Below are 15,279 nucleotides of genomic sequence, written 5' to 3' on the forward strand. Positions count from 1 at the left end.
AGGAGAGAGGTGTTGGAGTCAGTGCACTCCACCAGTGCTGCCCCCTAGAGTTTTCTCGGCAAAGACCAGCCATACTGTGTTCGACTGCAGTCTGCTGCAACATTCATATATATAAATATATGAATTACCCTACATTTTTTTTTTGTGTTACTGTATTTTACTGGTATCTTATAGGTGTTATATGTGCCTCATGCTGTGCATGAGTCTTGGTACTGTGTTTTGCACCTTGGAGCTAGAGTAACACCATTTTGCTTGGCTCTATTCATGGGTATTAAGGTTCTTTGAATGGATTCTTCTGCTGGAACCAGAGGGCCAAACAGCCTCCATCAGTGTTGGAAAGAGTAACTTTACAGTTGGGATGTTATCTGGTCCCAAAGGGTGCGCAGTATCCAATACTTTTCATATGGAGTGAATTGAGTTGGTTGCTTCCATGATGAAACAGCGATTTCATTTAGAGTCATAGAACACTACAGCACAGAGAGAGGCCCTTCAGCCCATACAGTCCGTTCTGAACCATTTATCTGCCTAGTTCCATTGACGTGCAGCCAAACCAGAGCCCTCCATACCTCTCTCATCTAGTGTCTATCCAAATTTCTCTTAAAAGTTGAAATTGACCCCACATTCACCACTTCAGCTGCCAGCTCATTCCACAGGCTCACCACCCTCCGAATGAAGTATTCTCGCATGTTCCCATTAAACGTTTCACCTTTCACACTTAACCCATGACCTCCGGCTGTAATTTCTCTCAACTTAAGTAGAAAAAGCATGCTTGCATTTATCCTATCAAATCTCCCCTCAAAACTCTATATTTCAGGGAATGAAGACCTACTTATTCAATCTTTTCCTATAACTCAGATCCTGAATTCTCAGCAACATCCTTGTTAATTTTCTCTGCACTCTTTCAATCTTACTTACATCTTTCCTATAGGTGATCAGAACTGCACACAATACTCCAAATTAAACCTCACCAACATCTTATGCAATTTCAACATAACATCCCACTCCTGTACGCAACACATTGATTTATGAAGATCAAAGTTACAAAAGCACTTTTTACAACCCTATCTATCCACCACTTCCAAGGAATTATGGTTCTGTATTCCCAGATCCTTCTGTTCTACTACACTCCTTAATGCCCGACTGTTCACCATGTAAGAGGCCACCCTGGTTGGTCCTCCCAAGTTGCAACACATCACACGTGTCTGCATTAGCTGTCCCCCATCCAGTGGTACATCACCCATGGCTAAGGATGTTTTAAATAGCTCTGCTCGGGCCCTGTCATTCCTACACTAACCTTCTGAAGGGTCCAAGGGAGCACTCTGTCAGGCCCTGGGGAGGTATCCACCCTAAATTGCCTCAAGACAGGAAACACCTCCTCCTCTGTAATCTGTATAGGGTCTGTGACCTCACTGCTGCATTGCCTCTGTGTCCATCAGAGTAAATACAGATGTAAAAAATCCATTTAAGATCTCCCCCATCTCTTTCAGCTCCACGCATAGATTGCCATCCTGATCTTCCAGAGGACCAATTTTGTCTCTTGATACCCTTTTGCTCTTAACATATCTGTAGAAGCCATTGGGATTCTCTTTCACCTCCTCTGGTAGAGCAACCTCATGCCTTCTTTTAGCCCTCCTGATTTCCTCCTTAAGTGTTCTCTTGAATTTCTTGTAGAGTTCTCCTCAAGTAACTCATTTGTTCCTACCTGCCTCCTTCTTAACAAGGGTCTCAATATCTCCTGAAAACTAAGGTTCCATAAAGCTGTTACCTTTGCCTCTTATTCTGACAGGAACATACAAACTCTTGTATTCTAAATTTTTTACTTTTGAAGTCATTCAACTTACTAAGTACAACTTTGTCAGAAAACAACCTGTCCTAATCCACACTTGCCAGATCTTTTCTGACACCTTCTAAATAGGCCTTCCTCCAATTTAGAATCTCAGTCTGAGGACCAGACCTGTCTTTTTCTACAATTACCTTGAAACTAATTGCATCATGAGCAAAGTGTTTCCCTAGCACAAACTTCTGAGACCTGTCCTGCTTCATTCCCTAATAGGAGATCCAATATTGTGCTCTCACTGGTTGGGACTTCCATATACTGATTAAGGAAACTTTATGAACACATTTGACAAACTCTTTCCCATCCCACCCTTTTATAGTATGGGATCTCCAGTCAATAAGTGGAAAGTTAAAATCACCCACTGTCACAACCTTATGTTTCTTGCATCAGTCTGCAATTTCTCTACACATTTGCTCCTCGAAATCCTGCGAACTGTTGTGTAGTCTATAATATAATCCCATTAATATGGTCATACCTTTCTTATTCCTCATTTCTAAGCATAAAGCCTCACTAGACAAGCTCTCCAGCCTGTCCTGACTGAGCACGGAAGTGATATTTTTCCTGACTAGGGCTCAGGAAGGGTCTCAGCCTGAATCGTCGACTGAATTCCTATCCATAGATGCTGACTGGCCTGCTGAGTTCCTCCAGCATGTTGTGCGTGTTGCCCGGAAGACTGAGCCGCCAGTCCTGTCCGTCCTGCTACCAAGTCTCACTACTGGCCACAATCTCATAATTCCACTTGCTGATCTGTGCCCTATGCTTATCTGCCTTTCCTACAATACCCCTTGTAGGAATATACACAGCTCAGAAAATTAGTCTCACCAGGCTCAATCTTTTGTTTCCTGATCTTGTTTGTAGGCTTAACAATATTTTTCACCACAACTACTGCACTGTCTGTTCTGGCACTCTGGTTCTCATCCTCCTGCAACTCTAGTTCAAAGCCCCTCATGCAGCACTAACTTGTTTTCTTGATGTACAGGGAGATTCTATTGAGACTATACTGGCCATTGAGCCCATTGAGTCTATACTGGCTTTCAGAGCTGTCCCATCAACCTCACACATATCCATTAACAATACCACACCCCCCAGCCCATGGAATCTGTCAACACCAGGGCAATTCACTGCGGTCAATTAATCCACTAACTAGCTCATAGAAACCATAGAAACCATAGAAACTACAGCACAGAAACAGGCCTTTTGGCCCTTCTTGGCTGTGCCGAACCATTTTCTGCCTACTCCCACTGACCTGCACACGGACCATATCCCTCCATACACCTCCCATCCATGTATCTGTCCAATTTATTCTTAAATGTTAAAAAAGAACCCGCATTTACCACCTCGTCTGGCAGCTCATTCCATACTCCCACCACTCTCTGTGTGAAGAAGCCCCCCCCCCAATGTTCCCTTTAAACTTTTCCCCCCTCACCCTTAACCCATGTCCTCTGGTTTTTTTCTCCCCTTGCCTCAGTGGAAAAAGCCTGCTTGCATTCACTCTATGTTTACCCATCATAACTTTATATACCTCTATCAAATCTCCCCTCATTCTTCTACGCTCCAGGGAATAAAGTCCTAACCTATTCAACCTTTCTCTGTAACTCAGTTTCTCAAGTCCCAGCAACATCCTTGTAAACCTTCTCTGCACTCTTTCAACCTCATTTATATCCTTCCTGTAATTTGGTGACCAAAACTGAACACAATACTCCAGATTCAGCCTCACCAATGCCTTATACAACCTCATCATAACATTCCAGCTCTTATACTCAATACTTTGATTAATAAAGGCCAATGTACCAAAAGCTCTCTTTACGACCCTATCTACCTGTGACGCCACTTTTAGGGAATTTTGTATCTGTATTCCCAGATCCCTCTGTTCCACTGCACTCCTCAGTGCCTTACCATTAACCCTGTATGTTCTACCTTGGTTTGTCCTTCCAACATGCAATACCTCACACTTGTCTGTATTAAACTCCATCTCCCATTTTTCAGCCCATTTTTCCAGCTGGTCCAAGTCCCTCTGCAGGCTCTGAAAACCTTCCTCACTGTCTACTACATCTCCAATCTTTGTATCATCAGCAAATTTGCTGATCCAATTTACCACATTATTATCCAGATCATTGATATAGATGACAAATAACAATGGACCCAGCACTGATCCCTGTGGCACACCACTAGTCGGAGAAGCAATTCTCTACTACCACTCTTTGGCTTCTTCCATTGAGCCAATGTCTAATCCAATTTACCACCTCTCCATGTATACCTAGCGACTGAATTTTCCTAACTAACCTTCCATGCGGGACCTTGTCAAAGGCTTTGTCAAAGGCAAAGACAATATCCACTGCCTTCCCTTCATCCACTTTCCTGGTAACCTCCTCGAAAAACTCCAATAGATTGGTCAAACATGACCTACCACGCACAAAGCCATGTTGACTCTCCCTAATAAGTCCCAGTCTATCCAAATGCTTGTAGATTCTGTCTCTTAGTACTCCCTCCAATAACTTACCTACTACCGACGTTAAACTTACCGGCCTATAATTTCACGGATTACTTTTCCATCCTTTTTTAAACAACGGAACAACATGAGCCACTCTCCAATCCTCCGGCACCTCACCTGTAGACAGTGGCATTTTAAATATTTCTGCCAGGGCCCCTGCAATTTCAACACTAGTCTCCTTCAAGGTCCGAGAGAACACCCTGTCAGGTCCCGGGGATTTATCCACTTTAATTTTCCTCAAGACAGCAAAGACCTCCTCCTTTTCGATCTGTACAGTTTCTATGATCTCACTACTTGTTTCCCTTAATTCCATAGACTTCATGCCAGTTTCCTTAGTAAATACAGACGCAAAAAACGTATTTAAGATCTCCCCCATTTCCTTTGGTTCTGCACATAGCCGACCACTCTGATCTTCAAGAGGACCAATTTTATCCCTTACAATCCTTTTGCTCTTAATGTACCTGTAAAAGCTCTTTGGATTATCCTTCACTTTGACTGCCAAGGCAACCTCATGTCCTCTTTTAGCCCTCCTGATTTCTTTCTTAAGTATTTTCTTGCACTTCTTATACTCCTCAAGCACCTTATTTACTCCCTGCTTCCTATACATGTCATACAACTCCCTCTTCTTCTTTATCAGAGTTGCAATATCCCTTGAGAACCAAGGTCCCTTATTCCTATTCACTTTACCTTTAATCCTGACAGGAACATACAAATTCTGCACTCTCAAAATTTCTCCTTTGAAGGCTTCCCACCTACCGATCATATCCTTGCCAGAGAACAACCTGTCCCAATCCACGCTTTTTAGATCCTTTCTCATTTCTTCAAATTTGGCCTTCTTCCAGTTAAGAACCTCAACACTAGGACCAGATCTATCCTTGTCCATGATCAAGTTGAAACTAATGGTGTTATGATCACTGGAACCAAACTGCTCTCGTACACAGACTTCTGTCACTTGTCCTAACTCGTTTCCTAACAGGAGATCCAATATTGCATCCCCTCATCTTTGGATGCAGGAGGAAGCAGGAGCACCCAGGAAGATATCAACAGACAACGTGAGAGTGTGCAAACTGCACCGAGAGATGGATCACCTACATGTTGGAGGGGAAGTAACAATGTATGCTAATATCTAGTCAACAGGGATGTGGATTGTGTGAATATTGTGACAAGAAAATGCAGACAAAAGTAGAAACATGGAATGCAGCAGTGACAACACCCAAGTCTCAGGAACTACATTGCAGCACACACCCATTGTTGTAATTAAAAATTGGATTTACTACCAGACCTGGATAATTTTATTCTGTAGTCAGGACCTAGTCTGTCACTTAATTAAGTCTTCCTGTAGCCACCAATCTAATATGAAAATGAAGTTTTACTGGTAATCTCATGAATTGAGAATGTAAAAACTGCATCAAATTCATGTTCAGGTAGGTTAGCTTAGGCTGGTCTCCCAGTGAGCACCCGATTTTAATAAATTGCCCATTATTTTGAACACCAAATCCAGGTGATTTCACTTTGCTCCTACATACTGCACTCGGGGTATGATAAGATGGACTGGACCTCACAATCTACCTTGTTATGATCTTCCACTCTATCATTCAGCTAGACGGAACTTGCTCTGTAGCTTTTGCATTTTATTCTGCACTGTTACTGTTTTATCTTATTCCACCTCAATGTAGTGTGGAATGATCTAACTTGTATGAATAGTAGTCAAGATAAGCTTTTCACTGTATCTCAGTACATCAAGCTATCAGGCATAGGGGAAGAATTAAGTACTTTGGCCCATTGATTCTGCATCACCATTTGATCATGTCATGTGACAATAATAAACCAACTCCAATACCAACCTCAGCATTCAGCCAGCAAGGACAGAGGAGGAAGTGGCCTTGCTCTTGGTCTTGGGAGTATTTCACTGTTCAGAAAAGCATTATAATGTTTTACCTGGCAGCGAACTTGGCTCCAAGACTGACGAGCAAGTCTCAGATAAAAGACGTACTGCAGATTTGGCCCAATTAAAGGAAAAACAAAGAGCGACTATTATACAAGGATAGGATAGTAATGCTACATCTGTTGTTGACAATGTTGAGGTTAATTCACATTCTGGTGATGTTATTCGTGTTGAAAGTGAATTAGTGTCCCTGTAGATGACATTTTAGTGAATAATGGTTTTAACAGTCTTAGTGGGGATAGTATTTCTATGTCAACCTTTGAGGAAGGTAAATATTCTTATATCTGGAGGGAGGGGTCCTGTTACCACTCTGGGTTCCACTGTCTTTGAGAAAGGCGATGTTCTAACAACTTCAGTTTAAATTGTTCACTACCTTTTGTGACCACTACACCACTGGCTATGGAAGCACTTAGTGCTGTTTCCGGTTAGTACAATTTTAACCCTTTGTGTATCGCTGCCAGGTCAGCATCTCATTTTCAGCCCTGCAGCTGCTCTCAGCATGGTTTTCTGTTTTCCTCATCGACCCCTAGTTTGATGGTGACGGTGGAGTGAGAGAAACAGAGACCACGAGGTTACTGAGTGTGGTGCTGGTGTACACTCCCATGTCTGCTGATGGTTCACAGCATCCAGCAGATACTATAATCTGGGGCAACAAACAAAATGCTGGAGGAACTCAGTGTGTCTGGCAGAATCAGTGGAAGGAAATGGACAATCACTCTGAGACCAGATGAATGGTCTCGGCTCAAAATGTCAACTGTCCATTTCCCTCCATGGGAGCTGCCTGACCCACAGAATTCCTCCAATAATTTTGAGCCTTAGCTATCTTGATTCTACTCCACTGGACTTGATGGCAGTGCCACATATCATGGAGGGCATGCTGTGTGTGAAGGCAGGATGTTATCTTCACAAAGACTGTGCAATGGTCACTCCTACCAAAGCTGTCAGACGTGGGTATACAATGCACCTGGTACAATGGTGAGGACCAGATAAAGCTTCTTCATGGTCATCTTAGTCTGAAGTTCAACTTGACAACCATGTCCTTCAGAACTTGGCCAGCTCAGAGAGTGGTGTTGGTTGGAGCTTTTCTTGCTGAGAGACATTGAAGTTCTTTTCCCTTGATACTTTCATTATTTCTTACAAATAGTACTCAGCGCAAAGAAGCATTGACTGAGTCACCAACTGATGCTGAGAGACAATTGAGGTGTTTCCTTCTCCATATTCGAGTTGAAACCACGAAACTTCCTGGAGTCGGGAGTCCAAGTGTGAACTCGAACGTTCCAAGTAAATTTATTACCAAAGTACGTATATATCACCATATACAAGCTTGAGATTTACTTTCTTGCAGGAAAAAACAATGATATCCAATAGAGTCAATGAAAAACTACACACAAAGACTTACAACCAATGTGCAAATGAAGACAACAGTGCAAGTATAAAAGAAAAATAATAATAATAATAATAATTAAATAAATAATATTGACAACATGTCTTGTGGAATCAGTTCAGTGTTGAGGTGAATGAAGTTATCCATGCTGGTTCAGGAACTTGACTGGTGAGGGGTAGTAACTGTTCCTGAACCTGGCAGTGTGGGACCTAAGGCTCCTGTGCCTCCTTCCCAATGGCAGCAGTGATCCCAAAGCTCCTGCCTCCCTCCTCTATGCCAGAGTACTTGCACCTCGAGTGCATTTGTCCTGTTGGTGAGACTGGACATACACAGACATTGTGGTGGAGGCTTCTGACACACTGTCTATGTGGCATGACTCAGGTCATGACCACATCCAGCTGTTCAGTAGCCTGTGGATACAATATCTGTATTGTATCTGTATCTGTATTGGCTGCCCACCCAATACAGATATTAGGGGGTGTAGATATAGATACTGTATGCATGGTAGTGTAACACTTTACAGTGTCACAGATTGGAAGATTAGGATTCAATTCCCGTTCTGGTTGGAAGAAGTTTATATGTTCTCCCCATGACCATGTGGGTTTCCTCCAGGCGCCTCGGTTTCCTCCCATATTGCAAAGAACTGTATAGGTTAGAGTTAATAAGTTAGGGAGTTGTGGGCTTGTTATGTTGGTGCCAGAAACATGGTAACACTCACGAGCTGCCCAGCAGCACAATCCTTGGACTGTGTTGGCTGCTGATGCAAAGATGCATTTCACTGTATGTTTCAATGTATATGTGACAAATAAAACTAATCTTTATGGAAAGGACCAGGCCAACTTCCAAAGTCCAGGAGTGATGGTGTCGTTTCTGAATTCAATCCTCAGCTTAATTTAGTGTAGTTTATCCACTTGTATCCTTTGTTCTGTTTCACGTAGTGACAATGGTACAAATGTCTGACTTACTAGGACAAGCTCAGAGGGTGGCTAAGAATTAATATCATTGCAACACACACAAAATGCTGGAGGAACTCAGCAGGCCAGGCAGCATCTATGGAAAAAAGTACAGTCAACGTTTCAGGCCGAAATCCTTCGGCAGGATTAATATCATTGCTGGTTCTGCAGTCATCCACTGGATGAGAGGGATGACAGCAACTACAATTATTTATTGCTGATGTCTGCTTAATCTGACCAAACAGGAAAACAGTCCTAATTAATAACACAATCTCCAAAGCTAATACAGCTCCTATGGACCATAATAAATAAAATCTTTGAATTGCTTCTAAACATGTATCAAAATCAGATTTATTATTACTGATGTCATGAAATTTTTGTTGTTTTGTGGCAGCAGTACAGTGTATTGCATAAAAATGTACCATAAATATTTAAAAAAACATGTAGTGCAAGACTTGAGCAGAAACACTGAGGTAGTATTCATGGGTTCATTATCCATTCTGAAATCTGATGGTGGATAGGAAGAAGCTGTTCCTGAAATGCTGAATGTGTGTTTCTGCGCTGGTGGTAGCAATGAGAAGAGGGCAGGTCTTGGGAGGTGGGAGTCCTTAATGATGGATGTCGCCTTTCTGAGGCATCGTCTGTTTAGGATTTTGAATGTAAGAGTAGGTCATTCAGCCCCTTGTCGTAAACACAAGAGATTCTGCAGATGCTGAATATCTGGAGCAACATGCACAAAATGCTGGAGGAATTCAGCAGGCCAGGCAAAATCAACAGAGGGGAACAAAGCATCGACCTTTATTCGTCCTTCAAGCGTCAATCAAGGGTTTTGACCTGAAACATCAATTGTTTATTCCCCTCCATTAATGCTAACCTGACTTGCTGAGTTGTATGTGTTGCCTGCATCCTGGTAAATCTCCTCTGAACCCTCTCCGAAACTTCCACATCCTTCCTATAATGAGGTGACCAGAACGGAACACAATTGTCTAAGTTGGTGGAAAACTCCATCACTAGTCATAAGACAAATTCCATAGAATTATTGTGAATGGGCCATTGAGAATGCTTTGTAGCTACACTGAGAGTCTGGTTTCTTCCTGACTCCTGACCAATATTCATTTAAACATAGCTCCGTCTCTGACTCAGCTAGAAATTAATGGCCACTATTAAACATTTCGTAAAACTGTGATTTTTTGGCACCTCTCCATCATAAAGGAGCTTGATTTATTATAGAGTTAGAAGCTGGAACTAAAGTCAGGCTGCAAAACAGAATAAAGAACATCAGGACTGGAAGGAAAGTGGGGAAGAAGGTAGAACCAGCTACCTATCAGCAAATGTCTTGCTGTTAGGGAGGGAGTGCCAGTATACTATCCCACCCTTCCACCTTCCCCCTTAAGTATCATTTGTTAGCTTGTACACTTTCCCCACCCCCCCACCTTCTCTTTCTGGCTTCTTCCCCCTTCCTCTTCAGTCTAGATGAAGGGCCTCGACCTGAAACATCGACTGTTTATTCCCCACAATCAGTACTGCCTGACCTGCTGAATTCCTCGAGCGTTGTGCGAATGACAGTCAATTAGCCTCCTTGTATTTGCTTCCTCATTCAGTAAGATCATGACCTCCCCTTTACCCCGACTCACTTTCTTCCATCAATTCCACATTCTCTTGGCATCTAAAACTCCACCAATCTGTTACTGAGTTATACAGCTCAAAAACAGGCCCTTCAGCCTAACCCATCCATGCTGACCAAGTTGCCTTCTCGAGCTGGTTCCATTTACCTGCATTTGGCCCATATCCCTTGAAAACTTTCCAATCCACGTACCTGCCTAAATGCCTTTCAAATGCTGTAATTAAAATGAGAACACTACTCCACAGTACAGGCCCCTTAGCCTATGATATTGTGCCTACCTGATCAGTAAGGGTATCAAAGATTATGGGGAGATGGCAGGGGAACAGGGAAGCAGTTGAGGCTTCTTCACTGAATATATTTAAGAAACAGTTAGATTTTTACATAGTAGGGGAATTAAAGGTTATGGGGAAAAGGCAGGTAGATGGAGCTGAGTTTATGGACAGATCAGCCATGATCTTATTGAATGGCGGGGCAGGCTCGATGGAGGGCCTACTCCTGCTCCTATTTCTTATGTTCTCATGAGAGGGATAATAAACTAGCCATGATTGGATCATGGAATATATGCAGGGGCTGTATGGCCCAAATGTGCTCCAATGTCTTATGGACTTTTTAATCCAACCCTTCCCGTGCACACAGCCCTCCATTTTTCTATCATCCACGTGCCTATCGAAGAGTTTCTTAAATGACCCTGTTGTATCTGCCTCTATCACCACCCCGGTAGTGCGTTCCACGCACCCAGCATTCTTTGTGTAAAGAACTTAGTGTGACCTTGTTACAGCCGCGGACCTCGGGGCTCAATTCTGGCATCGTCTGTAAGGAGATTGTACACCCTCCCAATCAACGTGTAGGTTTCCTCCGGGTGCTCCAGTTTCCTCCCACATTCCAAAAGCGTGCCAGTTATCAGGGGCTAATTGGTCACTGTAAGTTGTCCTGCGATTTAAGTGTTAAATAGGTGGGTTGCTGGGCAGTGAGGCTTATTAAGCCAGAAGGACCTATTCTGCACTGTATCTTTAAATTTAAAAAAAAATACCTCTGACATCCCTCTAAACATTCCTCCAATTACCTTTAAATTTGGCCCTCTTAAATTAGCTATTTCTGTCCTGGGAAATTATACCACTATTTCTTCTGGCAGCTAGCCCTTCCTACCCCCTCCTACCCACTGTACCACTCTCTGTGTAAAAAACTTGCCCATCAGATTCCCTTTAAAACTTTGCTGATATTTGGGATGAAGTGAGAAAAAACAAAATTCCTTTCACCCTACAGATGCTTCTCAACTCACTGAGCTCCTCCAGCAGATTGACTGTGTGCCCACCTTTCAGTCCACCAGACCTTAAGACACAGGAGCAGAATTGGGCCTTTTGGCCTGTCGACTCTATTCCGCCATTCCATCATCAGCCCCTATCTCCTGCCTTCCCCCCATAAACCTCCACCTTAAATATACCTGATGGCTTGGCCTCCACAGCTCTCTGTGGCAATGAATTCCACAGATTTATCACCCACTGGCTAAAGAACCTCTGTTCTAAAGGAATGCCCTTGTACTCTGAGGCTGTGCCCTCTGGTCCTAGACTCCCCCTCTATATGAAACATCCTCTCCATGTCCACTCTATCTTGGCCTTTCAATATTCAACAGGTTTAAATGAGATTTCCCCCCTCTCATTCTTCTAAACTCCAGCGAGCACAGGCTCGGGGCTATCAAACATTCTCAGACGTTAACCCTTTTATTCCTGGGATTCTTCCCTTCTGCCCTCTAATCTTAGACTCCCTAACCCTAGGGAAAGGACCGATCATCTACATCAAGGGTTCCCAACATGGGGTCCACAGACCGCTTGGTTAATGGCAGGGGTCCATGGCATAAAAAAGGTTGGGAACCCCTGATCTACCTTATCTAAGTCCCTCATGATTATAAAACCTCAGTAAAGATCCATCACTCCATTATTCCAGTGAAAAAGTCCCAGCCTATCCAGTCTCTCCTCATAATTAAAGCCTTCCGGTCCTCATGAATTTTTTTACATCCTCTCCAGCTTTTTAAAATCTTTCCTGCGATTTGGTAAACGCAAGAGATTCTGCAGACGCTGGAAATCTAAAGGAAAACACACAAAATGCTGGAGGAACTCAGCAGTTCAGGCAGCATCCAGGGAAATGAATAAAGAGCCGACATTTTGGGCTGAGACCCTTCATCAGGACTGGAAAGGCAGGGGGAAGATGCCACAATAAGAAGGTGGGGAGAGGGGAAGGAGTACAAGTAGAAGGTGATAGGTCAGGGGTTCCCTATGTGTCTTATGCCAGGAGCTAACTGCATTAAGCAAGTGGTCCACGTTACGAACCCCTGTAATAGGTGGGTAGGGGAGGGGGAATAAAATACCACGCTGGGAGGTGATGTGGAAAATGTTGTATTATGTTGACATATTGTCCTTAGGCACAGAATTCCAAAGATTCACCAGTCCCTGTATGACACATCTTGTCATCTGACCCTTTATTTTAAGGCAGTAACAAATCAGTTCTGGACAAACTGGCCATAGGAAATCACCAACTCCAAACTCCATAACAATTTTGTATGGATACCAAACCATGATTTATGATGGGATATACAATATTTATACACTGAGTTCTAGGGTTGCATTTTAACACCCACCCAGTTTCACCTATCATTTTCAACCTTGTACTCCCCCTCCCTCCCCAATCTTCTTATTCTGGTATCTTCCCCTTTCCTTTCCAGATCTGATGAAGGGTCTCGGCGGGTTTATTCATCTCCATTGATGCTGACTGACCTGCCGAGTTCCTCCAGCATTCTGTGTGCGTTGCTTTGGATTTCCAGCATCTCCAGAATACCTTGTGTTTATGACTTGGTGCTCTACTGTGGAATCTCTTCGCGGTATGCCTACCCTGGAGCAGTTAAACTCTCTTCAGTGCGAGTTCAGTGAGACCCCCTCTCACTGCTCCCCCGTTGCTGATCTCCGCTGCTCTCTGATTCTTCGATCAAACTCACTACGGTAGCCATGTGTCCTTCCTGGGAAACTGGCACCCATCACCTGCCAACTTGTACTCCTTCCTCCCCTTCCCCATTCACATCCTCTCTTCTGGCCCTTTTCTTCCCAGTCCCGGTAAAGGGTTTTGACCCGAAATACCGGCTGATTATTCCTCTCCACAGATGCTGACCGACCTGCCGAATTCCTCCAGCATTTTGTGCGTGTGCCTCTGGATTCCCAGCATCGGCAGAATCTCATGTGCTAACGCTTGCATCCTATTGTGATCGCTTTCCGCTTTTTAAACCCCTTGATAGTGGCATGATAACTACTCGCTGAAGTTTATTTAAAATTAAATACAAATTAACCCAACCTGCACACAGTAAGAGCCGGTAGACAGTTCCGGACCGGCTTGAGAACTCTTTTTGAGGATACCGACAGTTCCTGCGTGCCTCCGAGTTTAATCTCTCTGCCACGTTACACTTCTGCTACACATACCAACAGAAATGACACTTCTCCAATAATAATGCGCGAGCTTGCAAAATCCGCTTCACGCGACACAGAACGTGCTGGGCTTTGCATTTGCTTTGACTACAGCAGCATGTCTGCATATGCGAGAAACAGAAAGAGAGAGAAATCGTCTCCGGATCTGCGCGCTCTCCCCGCCCAACCCCCTCACGTTCTTGAAATTAAGACTAAAAACGTGAAATAAATTGATAACAAGGCAGGATTCTCAGCTACAGAGGCTCCACACACACACACACACACACACACAAATCACGCAACGCATGTGGCGTTCACCAACACTGAAATCGTTTCTCCCTCTATCCTTTTTTTCTCCCCCTCCCTCGCTGGGACTGAATCCAAGCGGGAGAGACCTGTTTCCCCAGGACATAACAGGGCTGATCTTACATTTCACTTACATTTGCCTCCTTCATAAGGAATCTTGGTGATGTTATTCGCACTCTCCTTCACGAAGATCCAGTTAGTAGCGACAGCTGAATTCCGGCTGTTGGAGTGGCATGTTTTCTGTGGGAGTCACGGAACGGATTCACTATCACCACTCTCTACACCAGAAGGGGGGCTTGTGAAAAAAATATATACATCGATGTGTATTTATGTAAAAAGGCAGTTTTTCTTGTGCAGAGAGCAGGCACGCCTTTAAAAAAATTATGGTTGGCGAGAGAAGGAAACAGAAAGCGAAACACATGAGGGAGACGCAAACAGTCCCATGCAACTGGTCCCTCGCCCGGAGTCTGCACACGCAGCGGCGCTTCGGTGGGCTCCTGGGCTCCCGCTGGCTGAGAACCGGGAGGTGGGCGACAACCCGCGCAAGGCACTTCGCATGTGTCGGCTTATTCGCGACGATTCGCTGGACTTTGAAACTTGAGTTCTGAGCGACAGTCACCCCGGTATGCGGCAGGTCGAGCAGAATGGTACCGAGGGTCAGGAAAACTCGTAGTTATTGAAAGACTTCAGCGGCTCCTCCCTCCAGAAACCCCCCGCGGGCCAATGGGAAGCTTTTTTTTCCCCTCAGCTTAGTAATGTCGAGTCAGTGCCAATTTGTACACAGCAAGCTCCCACACACAGTGATCAAGCGACCGATGGCACGCTTCAGTGATGTCAGTTTAGGTGGTGGTGGGGGGGGGGTCATGTTATATGCTGGAGAGGGTACAGAGATTCGGAATCACAATTTTAACATAGAACACCACAGCGCAGTACCAGCCATGCGACCCACGATATTGTGCCAACCTTCTAACTTACTCCCAGATCAATTTAACCCTTCCCTCCCACATAGCCTTCCCATCATCCATGTGTCTATCCAAGAGTAATAATTTTCCCTCCTCTATCTGCCTCTGCCACTGAACCTGGCAGGGTGCTCCACACACCCACCATTCACTGTGGGCAAAAAAAAACTTACCTGACATTCCCCTATATTCCCCCCCACCTCCCCGTCCACTTTATAACTATTAGAATTAAAAACAACTTCACTACCACTGACTTATGTCGTGAAATCTGTTGCAGTGCAGCAGCAGTACAGTGCAATACATAAACATATTTATAAATTACAATATAGATGTA

The 15,279-nt window shown here is 44.0% G+C and overlaps 1 protein-coding gene across 4 annotated transcripts in view; it reads right to left on the reverse strand.

Moving 5' to 3' along the window:
* Window positions 1-14,723, reverse strand: part of kitlga (kit ligand a) — a 148,849-nt gene extending 134,126 nt beyond the window's left edge. For 2 of the 4 annotated variants that reach the window (XM_072268154.1, XM_072268152.1), the window contains exon 1: window positions 14,121-14,723. In XM_072268154.1, coding sequence (XP_072124255.1) covers window positions 14,121-14,135 — 15 coding nt within the window. In that variant the 5' untranslated portion in view covers window positions 14,136-14,723. The remainder of the gene's footprint in view (window positions 1-14,120) is intronic. The other 2 variants (XM_072268151.1, XM_072268155.1) reach the window with 2 other exon arrangements.
* Between the last annotated feature and the right edge of the window lie 556 nt (window positions 14,724-15,279).

Source organism: Mobula birostris, chromosome 9 (genome assembly GCF_030028105.1).
Source record: "Mobula birostris isolate sMobBir1 chromosome 9, sMobBir1.hap1, whole genome shotgun sequence".
Classification (NCBI taxonomy): domain Eukaryota; kingdom Metazoa; phylum Chordata; class Chondrichthyes; order Myliobatiformes; family Myliobatidae; genus Mobula; species Mobula birostris.